Source organism: Lagenorhynchus albirostris, chromosome 11 (assembly GCF_949774975.1).
Source record: "Lagenorhynchus albirostris chromosome 11, mLagAlb1.1, whole genome shotgun sequence".
Classification (NCBI taxonomy): domain Eukaryota; kingdom Metazoa; phylum Chordata; class Mammalia; order Artiodactyla; family Delphinidae; genus Lagenorhynchus; species Lagenorhynchus albirostris.
Window position 1 is genome coordinate 57,654,202 of NC_083105.1, and position 12,935 is coordinate 57,667,136.

The window sequence follows — 12,935 nt, forward strand, 5'->3', positions numbered from 1 at the left end:
ATAGAGTAGCTTTGGTTAAGAGCAGGAACTTTGGAGTCAGATCTGATTTTGACACCAGTACCTCCACTTCATAGTTAGGTGATCTTGGGCAGGTTACCTTGGTGGCATCTGTTTATTTGTAATCTGAACAATATCTGTTCAGAGGGCACCTGGTAGGGGCTCCAGCATCAGTCCTGGAGGACTGCCCCAGGCCAGCCTATCCACTTTGAGCACCTGGTACCAGAAGTAGAGCTTTATTGTAGGGGTCCCTCTCCTGGCAGGGAGGGAAGGGATGGAAGGTCTCCCAATCACAGATGTCCCTGGTGTCACAAACTCCATGTTCAGCTGAGGCAGACATTTGCCCACCCCCGTGTCATGCACAGGACTGCAAGGACACAGCAGCCTGAGGCCGGCGCAGCCGCCAAGAGCTGCAACATCTCGTGGTTCAGCATATAGGCAGTCCCGCTGTTCCTTGTGTGCAGCTGAAAGCATTTGACCTGGTAGAGGGACCGGCGCGGGGGCGGGCGGGCGGCGGTGGGCCAGCAGCCTGCACGGGCTGGGCAAAGCCACACACATGTTGTCAGCTACCTTGACAAACCAGTCTGTGGCCCAGCGTCCTCCGGTAAGGTTGGTTCTGGTCCTCTGCACCCCTCATCCCCACGAGGGACATTCAGTTGCAGGTGCACCACTGAGCTGGTTGCAGGAACAGGCCCAGATCCCACTCACATGGGAGGCCCGGGTTCTACAGGGCCCTAGGCTGGGTGACCACCTAACACAGCACCCTGACCCAGGAAAAGGTGGATTCAGAGTTGCAGGTGCAGTAACAGGTGCAGATGCAGGCATATGGTCTGGGAAGGCAAAACAAGAGGAAGAGAGGCAAGTAGCAAAGAAGCCTCAACTGGAAGGCCCAGCCACCCCTCCCCTCTTTCATCAGAGACCCTGGACTCCCCCACTCCATCCCCACTTTCCTTCTCGGTGGCAAAAGCTCACTCCCTTCCTCAGAAGCTCAAGAGTGTGAGAGACTGTGGGGGGGAAACAAGGACCCTGGAGAGAATGAAATGACCTCAGGGAACCACAGGCCGGCGGGAAGTTCCTTTCGGTTCCTACCAGAGAAAGGTGGTCAGGGTGTCAGCACCCGCATCAAATCCCCACACTAAGTACTCCACTGGCTCCTTTTTGTCATGGGCTGCATCTTGGCCTGTGGGAAATGTAAAGGGTGGTCATGGGTGGGGTGACAGAACACTGAGCCCTCCAGACTGTAGCTGAATAGGACTCTAGAAGGGGACTCCCTGGGAGCTGAAGGGGAGCTGCTGCCCTTTAACATCCATGCCATCTTCCCAGCTCCCCTTGGTGTCCTCACCTGGATTCCTGCTGCCATTCGCCATCCCCTCTTCCTCACCCCCTCCTGGTTACCATCTGCCAGACACCCTGCTCCCCTCCTCTCGTGTGCCTTAGCGCAGCTGGGAGTTCTACCAGAAGCCAAAGGAAAGTAAAAAGGAATTTATTATTGAAAGTACAATGATTAAATCTAGTGAGGTCTCTAGAACTCTATTTTCTTGATTATTTATTTATTTTTATTTTCTATTGAAATACAATTGATTTACAGTGTTGTGTTAGTTTCTGGTAAACAGCAAAGTGATTCAGTTACATATATATATATTCTTTTTTGTATTCTTTTCCATTATAGTTTATTACAGGATATTGAATATAGTTAGTTCCCTGTGCTATACAGTAGGACCTTGTTGTTTATTTTATTTATAGTGGTTTGTGTCTGCTAATCCCAAACTCCTAATTTATCCCTCCCCCACCCACTTTCTCCTCTGTTAACCATAAGTTTGTTTTCTGTTTTGTAAATAAGTTCTTTTGTATCTGTTTCTGTTTTGTAAATAATTTCATTTGTATCACATTTTAGATACCTAAGTGATATCATATGATATTTGTCTTTCTCTTTCTGAGAGATATATATATATACATATATATGTATATATCCCACATCTTTTTTTTTTTAATTAATTAATTTATTTTTGGCTGCGTTGGCTCTTCGTTGCTGCATGCGGCCTTTCCCTAGTTGTGGCGAGCAGGGCTACTCTTCGCTATGGTGCGTGGGCTCCTTCTCATTGCGGTGGCTTCTCTTGTTGCAGAGTACTGGCTCTAGGCGCGCACGCAGGCTCAGTAGTTGTGGCGCATGGGCTTAGTTGCTCCGCGGCATGTGGGATCTTCCCGGACCAGGGCTTGAACCTGTGTCCCCTGCATTGACAGGCAGATTCTCAACCACTGCGCCGCTAGGGAAGCCCCATATCCCACATCTTCTTTATCCATTTATCTGCAGGTTGCTTCCATGTCTTGGCTATTGTAAATAGTGTTGCGATGAACATTGCGGTACATGTATCTTTTGGAATTAGAGTTTTCTCTGGATATATGCTCAGGAGTGTGAATGCTGGATCACATGGCAACTCTATTTTTAGTATTTTAAGGAACCTCCATACTGTTTTCCATAGTGGCTGCCGCAAGATACATTCCCACCAACAGTATAGAAGGGTTCCCTTTTCTCCACACCCTCTCCAGCATTTATTATTTGTAGACTTTTTTTAATGATGACCATTCTGACCGGTGTGAGGTGATACCTTACTCTAGTTTTGAGTTGCATTTCTCTAATAATTAGCAATGTTGACCATCTTTTCATATGCCTATTGGCCATATGTATGTCTTCTTTGGAGAAATGTTTATTTAAGTCTTCTGCCCATTTTTTGATTCAGGTTTTTTTTGTTGTTGTTGTTATTGAGCTGTATGAGCTGTTTGTATATTTTGGAAGTTAAGCCCTTGTTGGTTGCCTCATTTGCAAATATTTTCTCCCAGTCCATAGGTTGTCTCTCTGTTTTGTTTATGGTTTCCTTTGCTGTGCAAAGTTTGATTAGGTCCCGTTTGTTTTATTTTTGCTTTTATTTCTATTGCCTTGGGAGAATAACCTAAGAAAACATTTCTATGGTTTATGTCAGAGAATGTCTTGCCTGTGTTCTCTTCTAGGAGTTTTATGGTGTAATGGCTTATATTTAAGTCTTTAAGCCATTTTGAGTTTATTTTTGTGTATGGCATGAGGGAATGTTCTAACTTCATTGCTTTACATGCAGCTGTCCAGCTTTCCTAACACCACTTCTGAAGAGACTGTCTTTTCTCCATTGTATATCCTTGCCTCCTTTGTCAAAGATTAATTGACCATAGGTGTATGGGTTTATTTCTGGGCTCTCTGTTCTGTTCCATTGATGCATATGTCTGTTTTTGTGCCAATACCATGCTGTTTTGATTACTGTCGCTTTGTAGTATTGTCTGAAGTCTGGTAGGTTTATGCCTCCAGATTTGTTCTTTTTCCTCAGGATTGCTTTGGCAATTCTCTTATGGTTCCATATACATTTTAGGATTACTTGTTCCAGTTCTGTGAAAAATGTCATGGGTAATTTGATAGAGATTGCATTAAATCTGTAGATTGCTTTGGTAGTATGGCCATTTTAACACTATTAATTCTTCCAATCCAAGAGCTTGAGCTATATTTCCATTTCATTGAATCATCTTCACTTTCCTTTATCAATGTTTTATAGTGCTCAGCATGTTAAGTCTTGGTCAGGTTTATTCCTAAGTTTTTTTTTTTTTTTGCTATGATCTTAAAAGGGATTGGTGTTTTTTTTTTTTTTTTTGCGGTACGTGGGCCTCTCACTGTTGTGGCCTCTCCCGTTGCGGAGCACAGGCTCCAGACGCGCAGGCTCAGCGGCCATGGCTCACGGGCCCAGCCGCTCTGCGGCATGTGGGATCTTCCCGGACCGGGGCACGAACCCGTGTCCCCTGCATCAGCAGGCGGACTCTCAACCACTGCGCCACCAGGGAAGCCCAGTTCTAGTAGTTTTTGTGTGGAGTCTTTAGAGTTTTCTATATATAGTATAATGTAATCTGCATAAATGAGTTTTACCTCTGTCCTTCTAATTTGGATACCTTTTATTTCTTTTCCTTGTCTGATTGCTGTGGCTAGGACCTCCAATACTATAGAAGTGGTGAGCGTGGGCATCCTTGTCTTCATCCAGATTTTAGTGGGAAGGGTTTCAGCTTTTCACCATTGAGTATTATGTTGGCTGTGGATTTGTCATAAATGGCTTTTATTATGTTGAGATATGTTCCCTCTATACCTACTGTGGTAAGGGTTTTTATCATGAATGGATGTTGAATTTTATCAGATGCTTTTTCTGCATCTATTGAGATGATCACATGGTTTTTGTCTTTTCTTTTGTTGATGTGGTGTATCACATTGATTGTGTATGTTGAACCATCCTTGTGACCCTGGGATGAATCCAGCTTGATTATGGTGCATGATCTTTTTTATGTGTTGTTGGATTCGGTTTGCTAATACTTTGTTGAGAATTTTAGCTTATATGTTCCTCAGAGATATTGGCCTATAATTTTCTCTTTTTGTAGTGTCCTTGGTTTTGGTATCAGGGTGGTGGAGGCTTCATAGAATGACTTTGGGACTGTTCCCTCCTCTTCAATCTTTTGGAAGAGTTTGAGAAGGATCAGTACAAGTTCTTCTTATGTATGTTTGGTAGAATTCCCCCAGTGAAGCCATCTGGTCATGGACTTTTGTTTGAAGGGGGTTGGTTTTGTTTTGTTTTGTTTGTTTTTTTAATTACAGATTCTGTTTCACTTAGGGATTGGTTTCTTCAAATTATCTATTTCGTTTTGATTCAGTTTTGGTGGATGTATGTTTCTAGAAATTTGTCCTTCCATCTAGGTTGTCCAATTTGTTGGTATATAATTGTTTATAGTATTCTCTTATGTTTTTTTGTATTTCTGCAGTATTGGTTATCTCTCATCTTTCATTTCTTATTTTGTTTCGGTCCTCTCTGTTTTCTTCTTAGTGAGCCTGGCCAGAAGTTTGTCGATTTTGTTTACCCTTTCAAAGAACTAGCTCTTGGTTTTATTGACTTTTTCTATTGTTTTTTAAATTTCTATTTTATTTACTCTCTGATCTTTATTATTTCCTTCCTTCTGCTGACTTTAGGTTTTGTCTTTCTTTTTCTAATTCTTTTAGTGGTAGGTTAGGTTGATTGAGATTTTTCTTATTTTTTGAGGAAGGCCTATATAGTTGTGAACTTCCCTCTAAGGACTGCTTTTGCTGCATCCCATAGATTTTGTATGGTTGTGTCTTCACTGTCATTTGTCTCAAGGTATTTTTTAATTTCCTCTTTGATTTCATTATTGACCCATTGGTATTTTTAGTAGCATGTTGTTTAATCTCCATGTAATTGTTTTTTTCTTGTTTCTCTCTCTGTGGTTGATTTCTAGTTTCATGCCATTGTAGTCAGAAAAGATACTTGAAATAATTTCTTTCCTCTTAAATTTGCTGAGGCTTATTTTGTGTCCTAGTATGTGGTCTATCCTAGAGAATGTTCCAAGTGCACTTAAAAAGAATGTGTATTGTTTTTTGTTTTTATTTTTATTTTTTGGATGTAGTGGCCTGAAGCTATCAATTAAGTCTAACTGTAGAACTCCATTTTCTGATGCTGTTAAGGTTCTACCCCTATCAAATCAAAGGTAACCCTCCTGCCCCAGCCTGTCCCCACTCTCCCATTCTAAATAGCTTCTGGTCAGCTTTTGGTATTCCTTCTATGACTCTTGCCTCCAAGTACCATCTAGTCTCTTCAGAACTCAGCAGCTGGTTTATTATGTTATTGAACACCTCCTGTGGGCCAGGTACTGTGCTAAGAGTATAACACACCCTGTTAGCTCATTCAGTCCTCACAACCGCCCAAGGCCAGTACAGTTATCCAGTTTACCCATGAGGATATAGCACTGGAAAAGTTAAAACAACTTGTTCAAGGCCCTACTAATAGTAAGTGGAGGGGTGAGGATTTGAATCCAGCATTCTGACTGTGTAGCTGCACTTGAGATAGTGTCTTAGGTCTCTCCCTTCAAGATACACAAGTGGATCTGGGGAAGCAGGGTTTCAGAAGCCTACCTATTTGCATTTTTAAATAAAACAGTTTAAGCATAACTTGCACAATAAGTACAAGACTGCTTTCAGCAAGAAAAGGGTCAGCCTCATACAGCTTCCTTCAGCAATTGAATCCTTCTTTCCACTTTTGGAGACGTGGGAGTTCCATGCCCTCTATCCCTTACCTCATGAGTCAGCGGAGTCTTCAGCAAAATGCTGCACACCTGAGAGATGCAGACAGAGCAAGGGGAGAAAGTGGGGGAAGCAGGGGACCTAGATTTGCACTTGGCAATGAGGAAGAGATGGAGAGACCTAACCAGGCCTGCCTACCACTGGCATACTAGGAAGCTGGCCTGTGTGGGCAGCAGCCCTCTCTCTGGGCATGGCCAAAGGTAGATGTCTTTTCTGGGAAATGAAGTGGTATGGCTGGCAGGTAGGGGGATGGAGTCTGCAGCACTGTAGGAGAGCTCGGCAGGAGGCCCCTGTGGTGGGCTAACTCCGTGTGTGCCTTGTGGCTCTCGGGATATAAAGGGGAGAAGAGAAGGGACAGAAATGGACAGATGACGAAAAGAAGGGACACCAGCACTGCAAGTGTTTCAGTCAGGGCCAGGCCAGCAGGCTTTGTTTCACCGTCCTGGTCTCTTCCTGCATACTCCAGCCCCACTGCTACTGCCGGGACTGTGGCGCACAGAATGGGATCAGAGAGCGTGCCCTCCAGCCTGAGGAGAACACCAAGTCTCCTCCCTACTGAGCCCCAAACCCACCTACCCCCTCCCAAAAGAAAAAAAAAGATGGATGGTGTGATGGTCCATTTCTTTATTTAGAAACCTGATTGTTCTAGAACATGGTGGGTGGATTCGCAGCCTACCCTTTTCATGGGATCGTGTTAGAGGTGGTGGGCAACTTTCTTCCCATTTTCTCAGCAACAGAGAGAAGGTGCTTCAACTCAGAAGCACAGACTCTAGGGAACAGTGTGGAAAGGGAAAGGGGCAGGACATCCCAAGCCAGTCTGGGGGAAGGGGGAAGGCCCTCTGAACAGGTGTAAGGCAGGGGTGGGCGTGCCTCTTGGGGCCTGCTGACCGCCCCGCACTTCTTGCTCCCCCTGCCCTGCTCCACTCAAAAGATCTCACAACGCTCTAGGTAGGGAGGGCAAAGGAACCCACAAGCTGGGAGACGACACGGGGGAAGCCGGGAGGAAAGGACGCGGGTACGGGGAGAAGCCCAGGAAAGCAGATCTCACAGGCCTAGGAGGTCTTGAGGGCGCTCTCAGCAGTAGCAGCAGCGCTCAGCCCGAGGCCCCTCCACACCCCCAGGAGGGCCTCGAGGTCCACAGCTCACAGCTCAGCTCTCCTCTGCTGTTTTGCCTCAGGACCCCGGGGGTTGCGGGGGAAGGAGGCAGGGCCAGTCTAGGAAGACTCTGGACTCCGTGGCGAGCCAAAGGCGGTGGTCTCAGAAGTCAAATTCATCCAGGTCCCCCGTGCCCTCCCCGCCCCGAGAGCCCCACACCCGGCGGTAATTGCTCTCCAGCTCTTTCTGCCGCTGCCGCTCCTTCTGCGCCTCTTCAGCTCCCTGCACCTGGTGGGAGGGCACAGGGTGGGTGAGCGGAGGCCGAGGGAGGCCCCGGGCGCTGGAGGATCCGGGAGGGCGGGCAAGCATGGGGGAGGCAGGAGCCAGCGCACACACGGCTCGTGGGGCTCTCTGGCTGAGGGCCCGATGCCCAGAACCAATAGCCTCGTCTTACGGATGAGGAAACTGAGGCTGAGCCAGCAGCGAGGCTGGGAGGTGCCTGGAGGATTCTCAACCACACCCTCAACACCTCAGCTGGTTGCGGGAGAGGGAAGGCTGGACAGGACTCGCGGGCGGGGCGCCTCTCACCAAGATATTGAAGAAGATCTCCTTGAGGTTTTTCGTGTCCTCATCAGTCAGCCAGCGCGCATCCTCCTCAGTCCCTTCAGTCCCCGGTCGGACAATTTTGATCTCAATTTTGCCTGGAAAGGATCGGGACAGCCGGTGAATAGAGAGGAGGGGTGGGAGCTTCAGCACAGGTCCTCTGCCCCCGGGCCCCCGGCCGAGGTTCCCAGCCCCTCCACTTCGGCAGCAAGCCCTTCCAACAGCTCTGAATCCAGCCCGCCCTCCAGGGCCCACCTTCGGCTGTGAGTCCCTCCCTCTCCAGCAGCTCTTTCACCAGCCCCTCGATTTGTTTCAGTTGTGGGTTTTCCCGTTTCATCTCGAGGACAGTCAGATCCTGATTGGGGCCTCCGTGATGGAGCTTGGTGACCCGGACCCGGACTCTGTGCTCAGGATCCTCCTCTTAGAGGGGGAGACACACAGGGAGACACAAAGCAGAGCCGTGACTCCAGGGTGAGGGGCTGTGGTGGTCGCCTCTCCCTAAGCCATCAGTTGGTTTCGGCAGTTATTCCATCTCGAACATGTATGTGAGCCAGTGCTCAGAATAAATTAGTGCCCATCACCCCACCCCGCTGCAACCCATAAAGCTCCCTGCACCAACTGCAGTCTCCCCTCTTCCCTCCCGACCCGATAATTCTGCCCATCACCTACAGGAGAACGACTGCTTTCTGAAGCAAAAATCAGGCCACCTGGGCCTGCAAAGAAGTTTGTTTTAAGAAGCAGGTTGGAAAACTGGTTTGGCACCCCCCAATGTCGGGACTCAAAAGACATTTCAGTGTTTATAATAGAGAGAGTGGGATGGAAGGTTTGAGACTAGGACATTCCATTTGGAATGCCTGGTCTCCACACCCATAGGCCCCGTGGAACGGACACAAGGGGCGCAAGAGGAAGCGAACTTCGAGTCTGTCCAGGCAGCTGGCTTATGAGCAGCTGGGCTGCCCCACTGACACCCTGCTAGCTGGGGCCGCTCCCTGCGCAGTGCTAGCCATCGATAGGCAGCACCTGTCACAGACGTGGGGTCTTCCGCACACAGGCTCACATCATTCGGTTAATATCTAGTGATCACCCACGGTGCTGGCCAAAGTGCTAGGCACTGGATGTACAGAAGCAAGCCGGCAAACAGGCACGCCAGCAAGCCAGAGGCCCTGTGGCCTCCGAAAGCTGCTTCCCAAAAGGACGACTAGGAGGTAACCAGGCGAAGGGACAGAGGTGTTGGGAAGAAGGCAAGTGCGAGAACAGTACCCCAGAAAGAGAGTGAGCATTCTCAGAAGGGATGAAGATGACGGACCTGGCTGCTCCTTCCTGTCTGACAGTTCTCACCTGCTGGCTGGGGGGATGGGGGACGCTTCTGGGGGCCAACCCTCCTTTTCTGGTGCTGCTTCATCAGCTCTGGACTCTGTTTTTCCTCCAGCCTTTTGATGAGTTTGTTGAGAGTGGATGTCAGGGCCAGCATAGCCCGATCACGCTCCGCCTCCTTCTTCAGCCCGTCTGGGTCCAGCTCTTTCTCTGTCTGGGAGGCCCAAGGTGGGGGTGGAGAGTCAAGGGTCTGCAGTGTGAGGGGCAGTCCATGCTCCACGGAGGAGTAGTATCTGAGTCTCATCCTTCTCTCTGACCCCTTTCCCCACCATCCCCTCTTTTAATTAAGTAAGCAGCTAGCGGTTCAGGGCGCCAGGTCATATGTCCCAGGCAGGCGAGGTGCTGCCCCTGTTCTCCTCCGGTCCCTGGGCCTGTCCCGCCCACAGGCGCTGGCAGCTGCGGAAGCAGCCGGCGGAAGAGTGGAGAGGGTGGAGCTCACCTCCTGGATGATGTTCTCCAGCTCCCGCTCCATGCCAGCCTTCACCTCCGCACGGAGCCGGTCTCGGTCTGACGGGAGCAGTATCCCTTCCAGTTCCTTCTCAAATTCTCCCAGCAACTGCCTTTCATCCTCATCGTCTTCTTCATCCTCATCGTCCTCCTCTTCTTCCACCTCGTTCTCATGTTCTGGATCACGCTTTTCCTTCACCTCCGGTCCCCTGGGAGCGACTTCTGCAGCACCGTCTCCAGGCTGCTCTTGGCCTGCGTCTGGCTTCCCCTGGGTGGGGATCGGGAGAAAGAGGGAGATGGTAGATGGCTGGGGTTTCTGTAGACACGTGGTGGGCAGACAGACAGGGAGGTGGTAGCGGGGGACTCAGGAGGAGTAAAGGAAGTTGCGGTCAGGCCCAGGTCAGGGGTGGTTTTCCGAATGCTCCCAGCAGGGAGGCACGTTCCACCCCTCCCTGGAGCAGGGCCCATACCTTTCTTGTTCCACCCTTCAGCTCCTCTATCAATCGAATCAAGTCTGCCGGACTCCGAATCACTTTGACCTGCACGTTGTTCTGGAAATCTGTGATGGAAGGATAGGAACGGACCCATTGTGTCTTAAATTAATTCTGTTTTTACTTCCTAAGTAGAGGAAATGAGGAGGCCAAGGAAGGACACAGTCCCTGCCTGCAGGAACTACCTGTCCAGTGTGAGAGATAGGGCCCAACACACCCCTCCAGAGAGCGCTCATGTGGCCTAAGGGGGCCTCCCAGGTGAGAGAGAGAAGGATGCTACCAAGCTGCCGCGTCCCCTGCTCTTTCACGCACTCCTATAAAAAGGAATCTGCTGCTGGCCTGGCTGCCCAACCTCCCTCCCCGTGTTTTAGCTCTATCCCTACCCCCCACCTGCCCCCTGCAGAACCTGAAAATACATTCAAGCGGTAAAGGAGACGTGGAGGGTTCACTCACCATCGTGGGAGCCTGGCGCTGGATCCGTTGCCTCAAGGTTTGGTTCTTGCTCCTGATGAGAAGAAAAGGGCAGAGTCGAGTACGCAGGCTTATGCATGCCAACCGTACTCTTAAAGCAATGACTCTGGGTAAATGCTTCCATCCCTAGGTAAATGGAGGTCATCTCATCATAATGACCTCAGCTTGAGTGGCCCTCCAGCCCAAAGCCCAGGCTCAGCCTCATCAGAGAAGCGGCTAGGAAGCTGGCTCTCACCTCAGCCTGTGCCTCCCCCGTTTCTGGCGCCTGTTCCTCTGGCTCGTGAAGCATCTTCCAGAAATCTGATTCCTTACCATCATCCTTGGCTAGGCTTGCGCCTGGAATACAGAGAACAAGGGAGAACCTGAAAGGAGGGGAGAAACAGAAGGGAGCAAATAGCATGGGGTTCGTTCTCCTCTATTACTAAGGGGTTAGGGCCCGTAGTACTTTTTCACCCACCCCAACAGTCAGGACTGTTAAGGACAAGACACCCCTGGGTGTACAGGACGGTAACGCTGGAGAAGGGAAGAAACGGGAGACCTGTTTCATGGAACAGGTGACACAAGGGCCTACCTGCTTTCTTTTGGGGCATCACCCCAGGCTTGGTTTCACTCCATTTTTGAGGGTCCAGGTCTTGCCGACCCTCTACGGCTTTGTCTCCGTACTGCTTTGAGTCTACTGAAAGACAGCGTGTAGGCAGGACAGGGACACATTCCTCTCAGCTCTTCAGTACTTCATCTTCTGCATGTCCCTCCCCATGTCTCTCCTTCCTCGTTTTAATTACTCACCAGCTTGCCTCTGAATGTAGGCCATGTACTCCTCAGGCTGCAGGGCAGGGTGGCAGAGAATGGCCTGGGGAGCAGCACTGGGTGGGGGCCGGAGGAGAGGGTGAGGGCAGAGCCGAGGAGTCCGAATGGTCAGCACGTAAGAGCAGGACAAGGGCTCATCCACTCGATCAATGTAGTCCCCAGAAATACCAGCGCCCTCGTCACAGAGGAACTGCCAGGACAGAGAGGGTGAGTAAATAGTAATTACCACCAACAATTACCATTAGTTCTCAGAGCAGTGGTCTTCCATTAAGCACTTACAGTTTGTCAGGCACTGTGCATACACTGTGCATATGGCACTTTGCATGCATTATCTCATTTAATTATCACAGAAACCCAGTAAGGGAGGTACTAGTATCTCAACTCTGTGGCTCAAGAAACTTAGGTTTGAGGTGGTTGAGGGACTTATCCAGGCTGACCAGCTGCTAAGTGGTAAAAAATAGGAACTGAACTTGGGCAGCTCAACTGTAGGTAACCGGCTGATTTGTTTCACGTTATTGCTTTATATAAATACAGTATGTACATACTTTTACATATTTGATATATATTTTCATATGTATTTGAAATCTATATATTCTTTGTGTGTGTGTGTATGATTTTAAAAAAATGTCAAACAGTTCTAAGGTCCTTGTATTATTCAGAAAGAGAACAAAGATATCAATTAATGTTAGCCTTAACATTAATAAATTTAGCATACACCATTGATAAATTTAGCATACACCATTGTAATTTCTAAAGTAACTATTAAAAGTAGAAGGGAGGCCCCACTTCTGAATAGCAGCAGGAGCTCTGCAGACCCACTGCTTAGTGAAATTCCATTACCGGTGAACAGTTTTTTTAAATTCACATTTAAAATCTCTGGAAATTTTCCTAAGGACATACAACAAATTAAAAAACATCTATTCAAGAAAATCTGCTACATCTTGGACCGTGAAAGTGTGCAGTACTTGGGCCATGACCTGCTCCCTCCCTCTCTTTCCCCAACCGCCACTTCACAGCTCACTTAGACAGATGCTCCACCCCAGGTGAGTGTGGTCCAAAAAACAGGGCTTCCTATCCCCTCAGCATCCAGCCAAGGGATATGGTATTTCACCGGAGGGGCAGGCCACCAATATTTCTCAGTCCTCTCTAGTTCTGAGTTGCAGAGAATAAATTCCTGTTGAATGTGGTCAAGAGATTGAGGACTCCCTTCCTCCACCCAGCCCCACTCATAGGACAGAGGCTCTATTTCAGGTGCAGCAGGACAAGAATATTGGGCCTTGATCCCACCACAGATCACTAAAAGGGCAGAGGTTTCACAACAGAGATGCAAACTGAGAAGACCAGAGGCTATTACCCCTGCCCAGGAGTGTCACTCTGACAGAACTGGATCACTGTCCCTGATACCAGCTCCGGAGCAGGGGCTTAGAGATTCTGCCCAGCGGAGAGGCAATCCATAAGAACAGAGAGCTCCAAAGCTCCTTCCAAAGGAACTGACTTCATGT

General features: G+C 48.8%; 1 protein-coding gene and 1 long non-coding RNA gene across 6 annotated transcripts in view; both read right to left on the bottom strand.

Moving 5' to 3' along the window:
- Positions 1-106: 106 nt before the first annotated feature.
- On the bottom strand, positions 107-1,722 carry LOC132529046 (uncharacterized). Its single transcript, XR_009543362.1, has 3 exons — positions 1,340-1,722; positions 1,087-1,177; positions 107-827 (listed from the first exon to the last, which is right to left on the bottom strand). It is a non-coding gene; the product is annotated as an uncharacterized LOC132529046 (long non-coding RNA).
- Positions 1,723-6,752: 5,030 nt separating this feature from the next.
- Positions 6,753-12,935, bottom strand: part of OS9 (OS9 endoplasmic reticulum lectin) — a 29,686-nt gene continuing 23,503 nt past the window's right edge. Inside the window, exons 6-15 of one of the 5 annotated variants that reach the window (XM_060165740.1) lie at positions 11,413-11,623; positions 11,198-11,299; positions 10,862-10,962; positions 10,609-10,660; positions 10,135-10,223; positions 9,657-9,932; positions 9,182-9,371; positions 8,099-8,263; positions 7,829-7,941; positions 6,753-7,528 (exon numbers count right to left, since the gene is read on the bottom strand). In XM_060165740.1, the coding sequence (XP_060021723.1) occupies positions 7,403-7,528; positions 7,829-7,941; positions 8,099-8,263; positions 9,182-9,371; positions 9,657-9,932; positions 10,135-10,223; positions 10,609-10,660; positions 10,862-10,962; positions 11,198-11,299; positions 11,413-11,623 (1,425 nt within the window). In that variant the 3' untranslated portion in view covers positions 6,753-7,402. Of the gene's footprint in view, positions 7,529-7,828; positions 7,942-8,098; positions 8,264-9,181; positions 9,372-9,656; positions 9,933-10,134; positions 10,224-10,608; positions 10,661-10,861; positions 10,963-11,197; positions 11,303-11,412; positions 11,624-12,935 lie in introns of all 5 variants that reach the window. The other 4 variants (XM_060165738.1, XM_060165741.1, XM_060165743.1 and 1 more) reach the window with 4 other exon arrangements.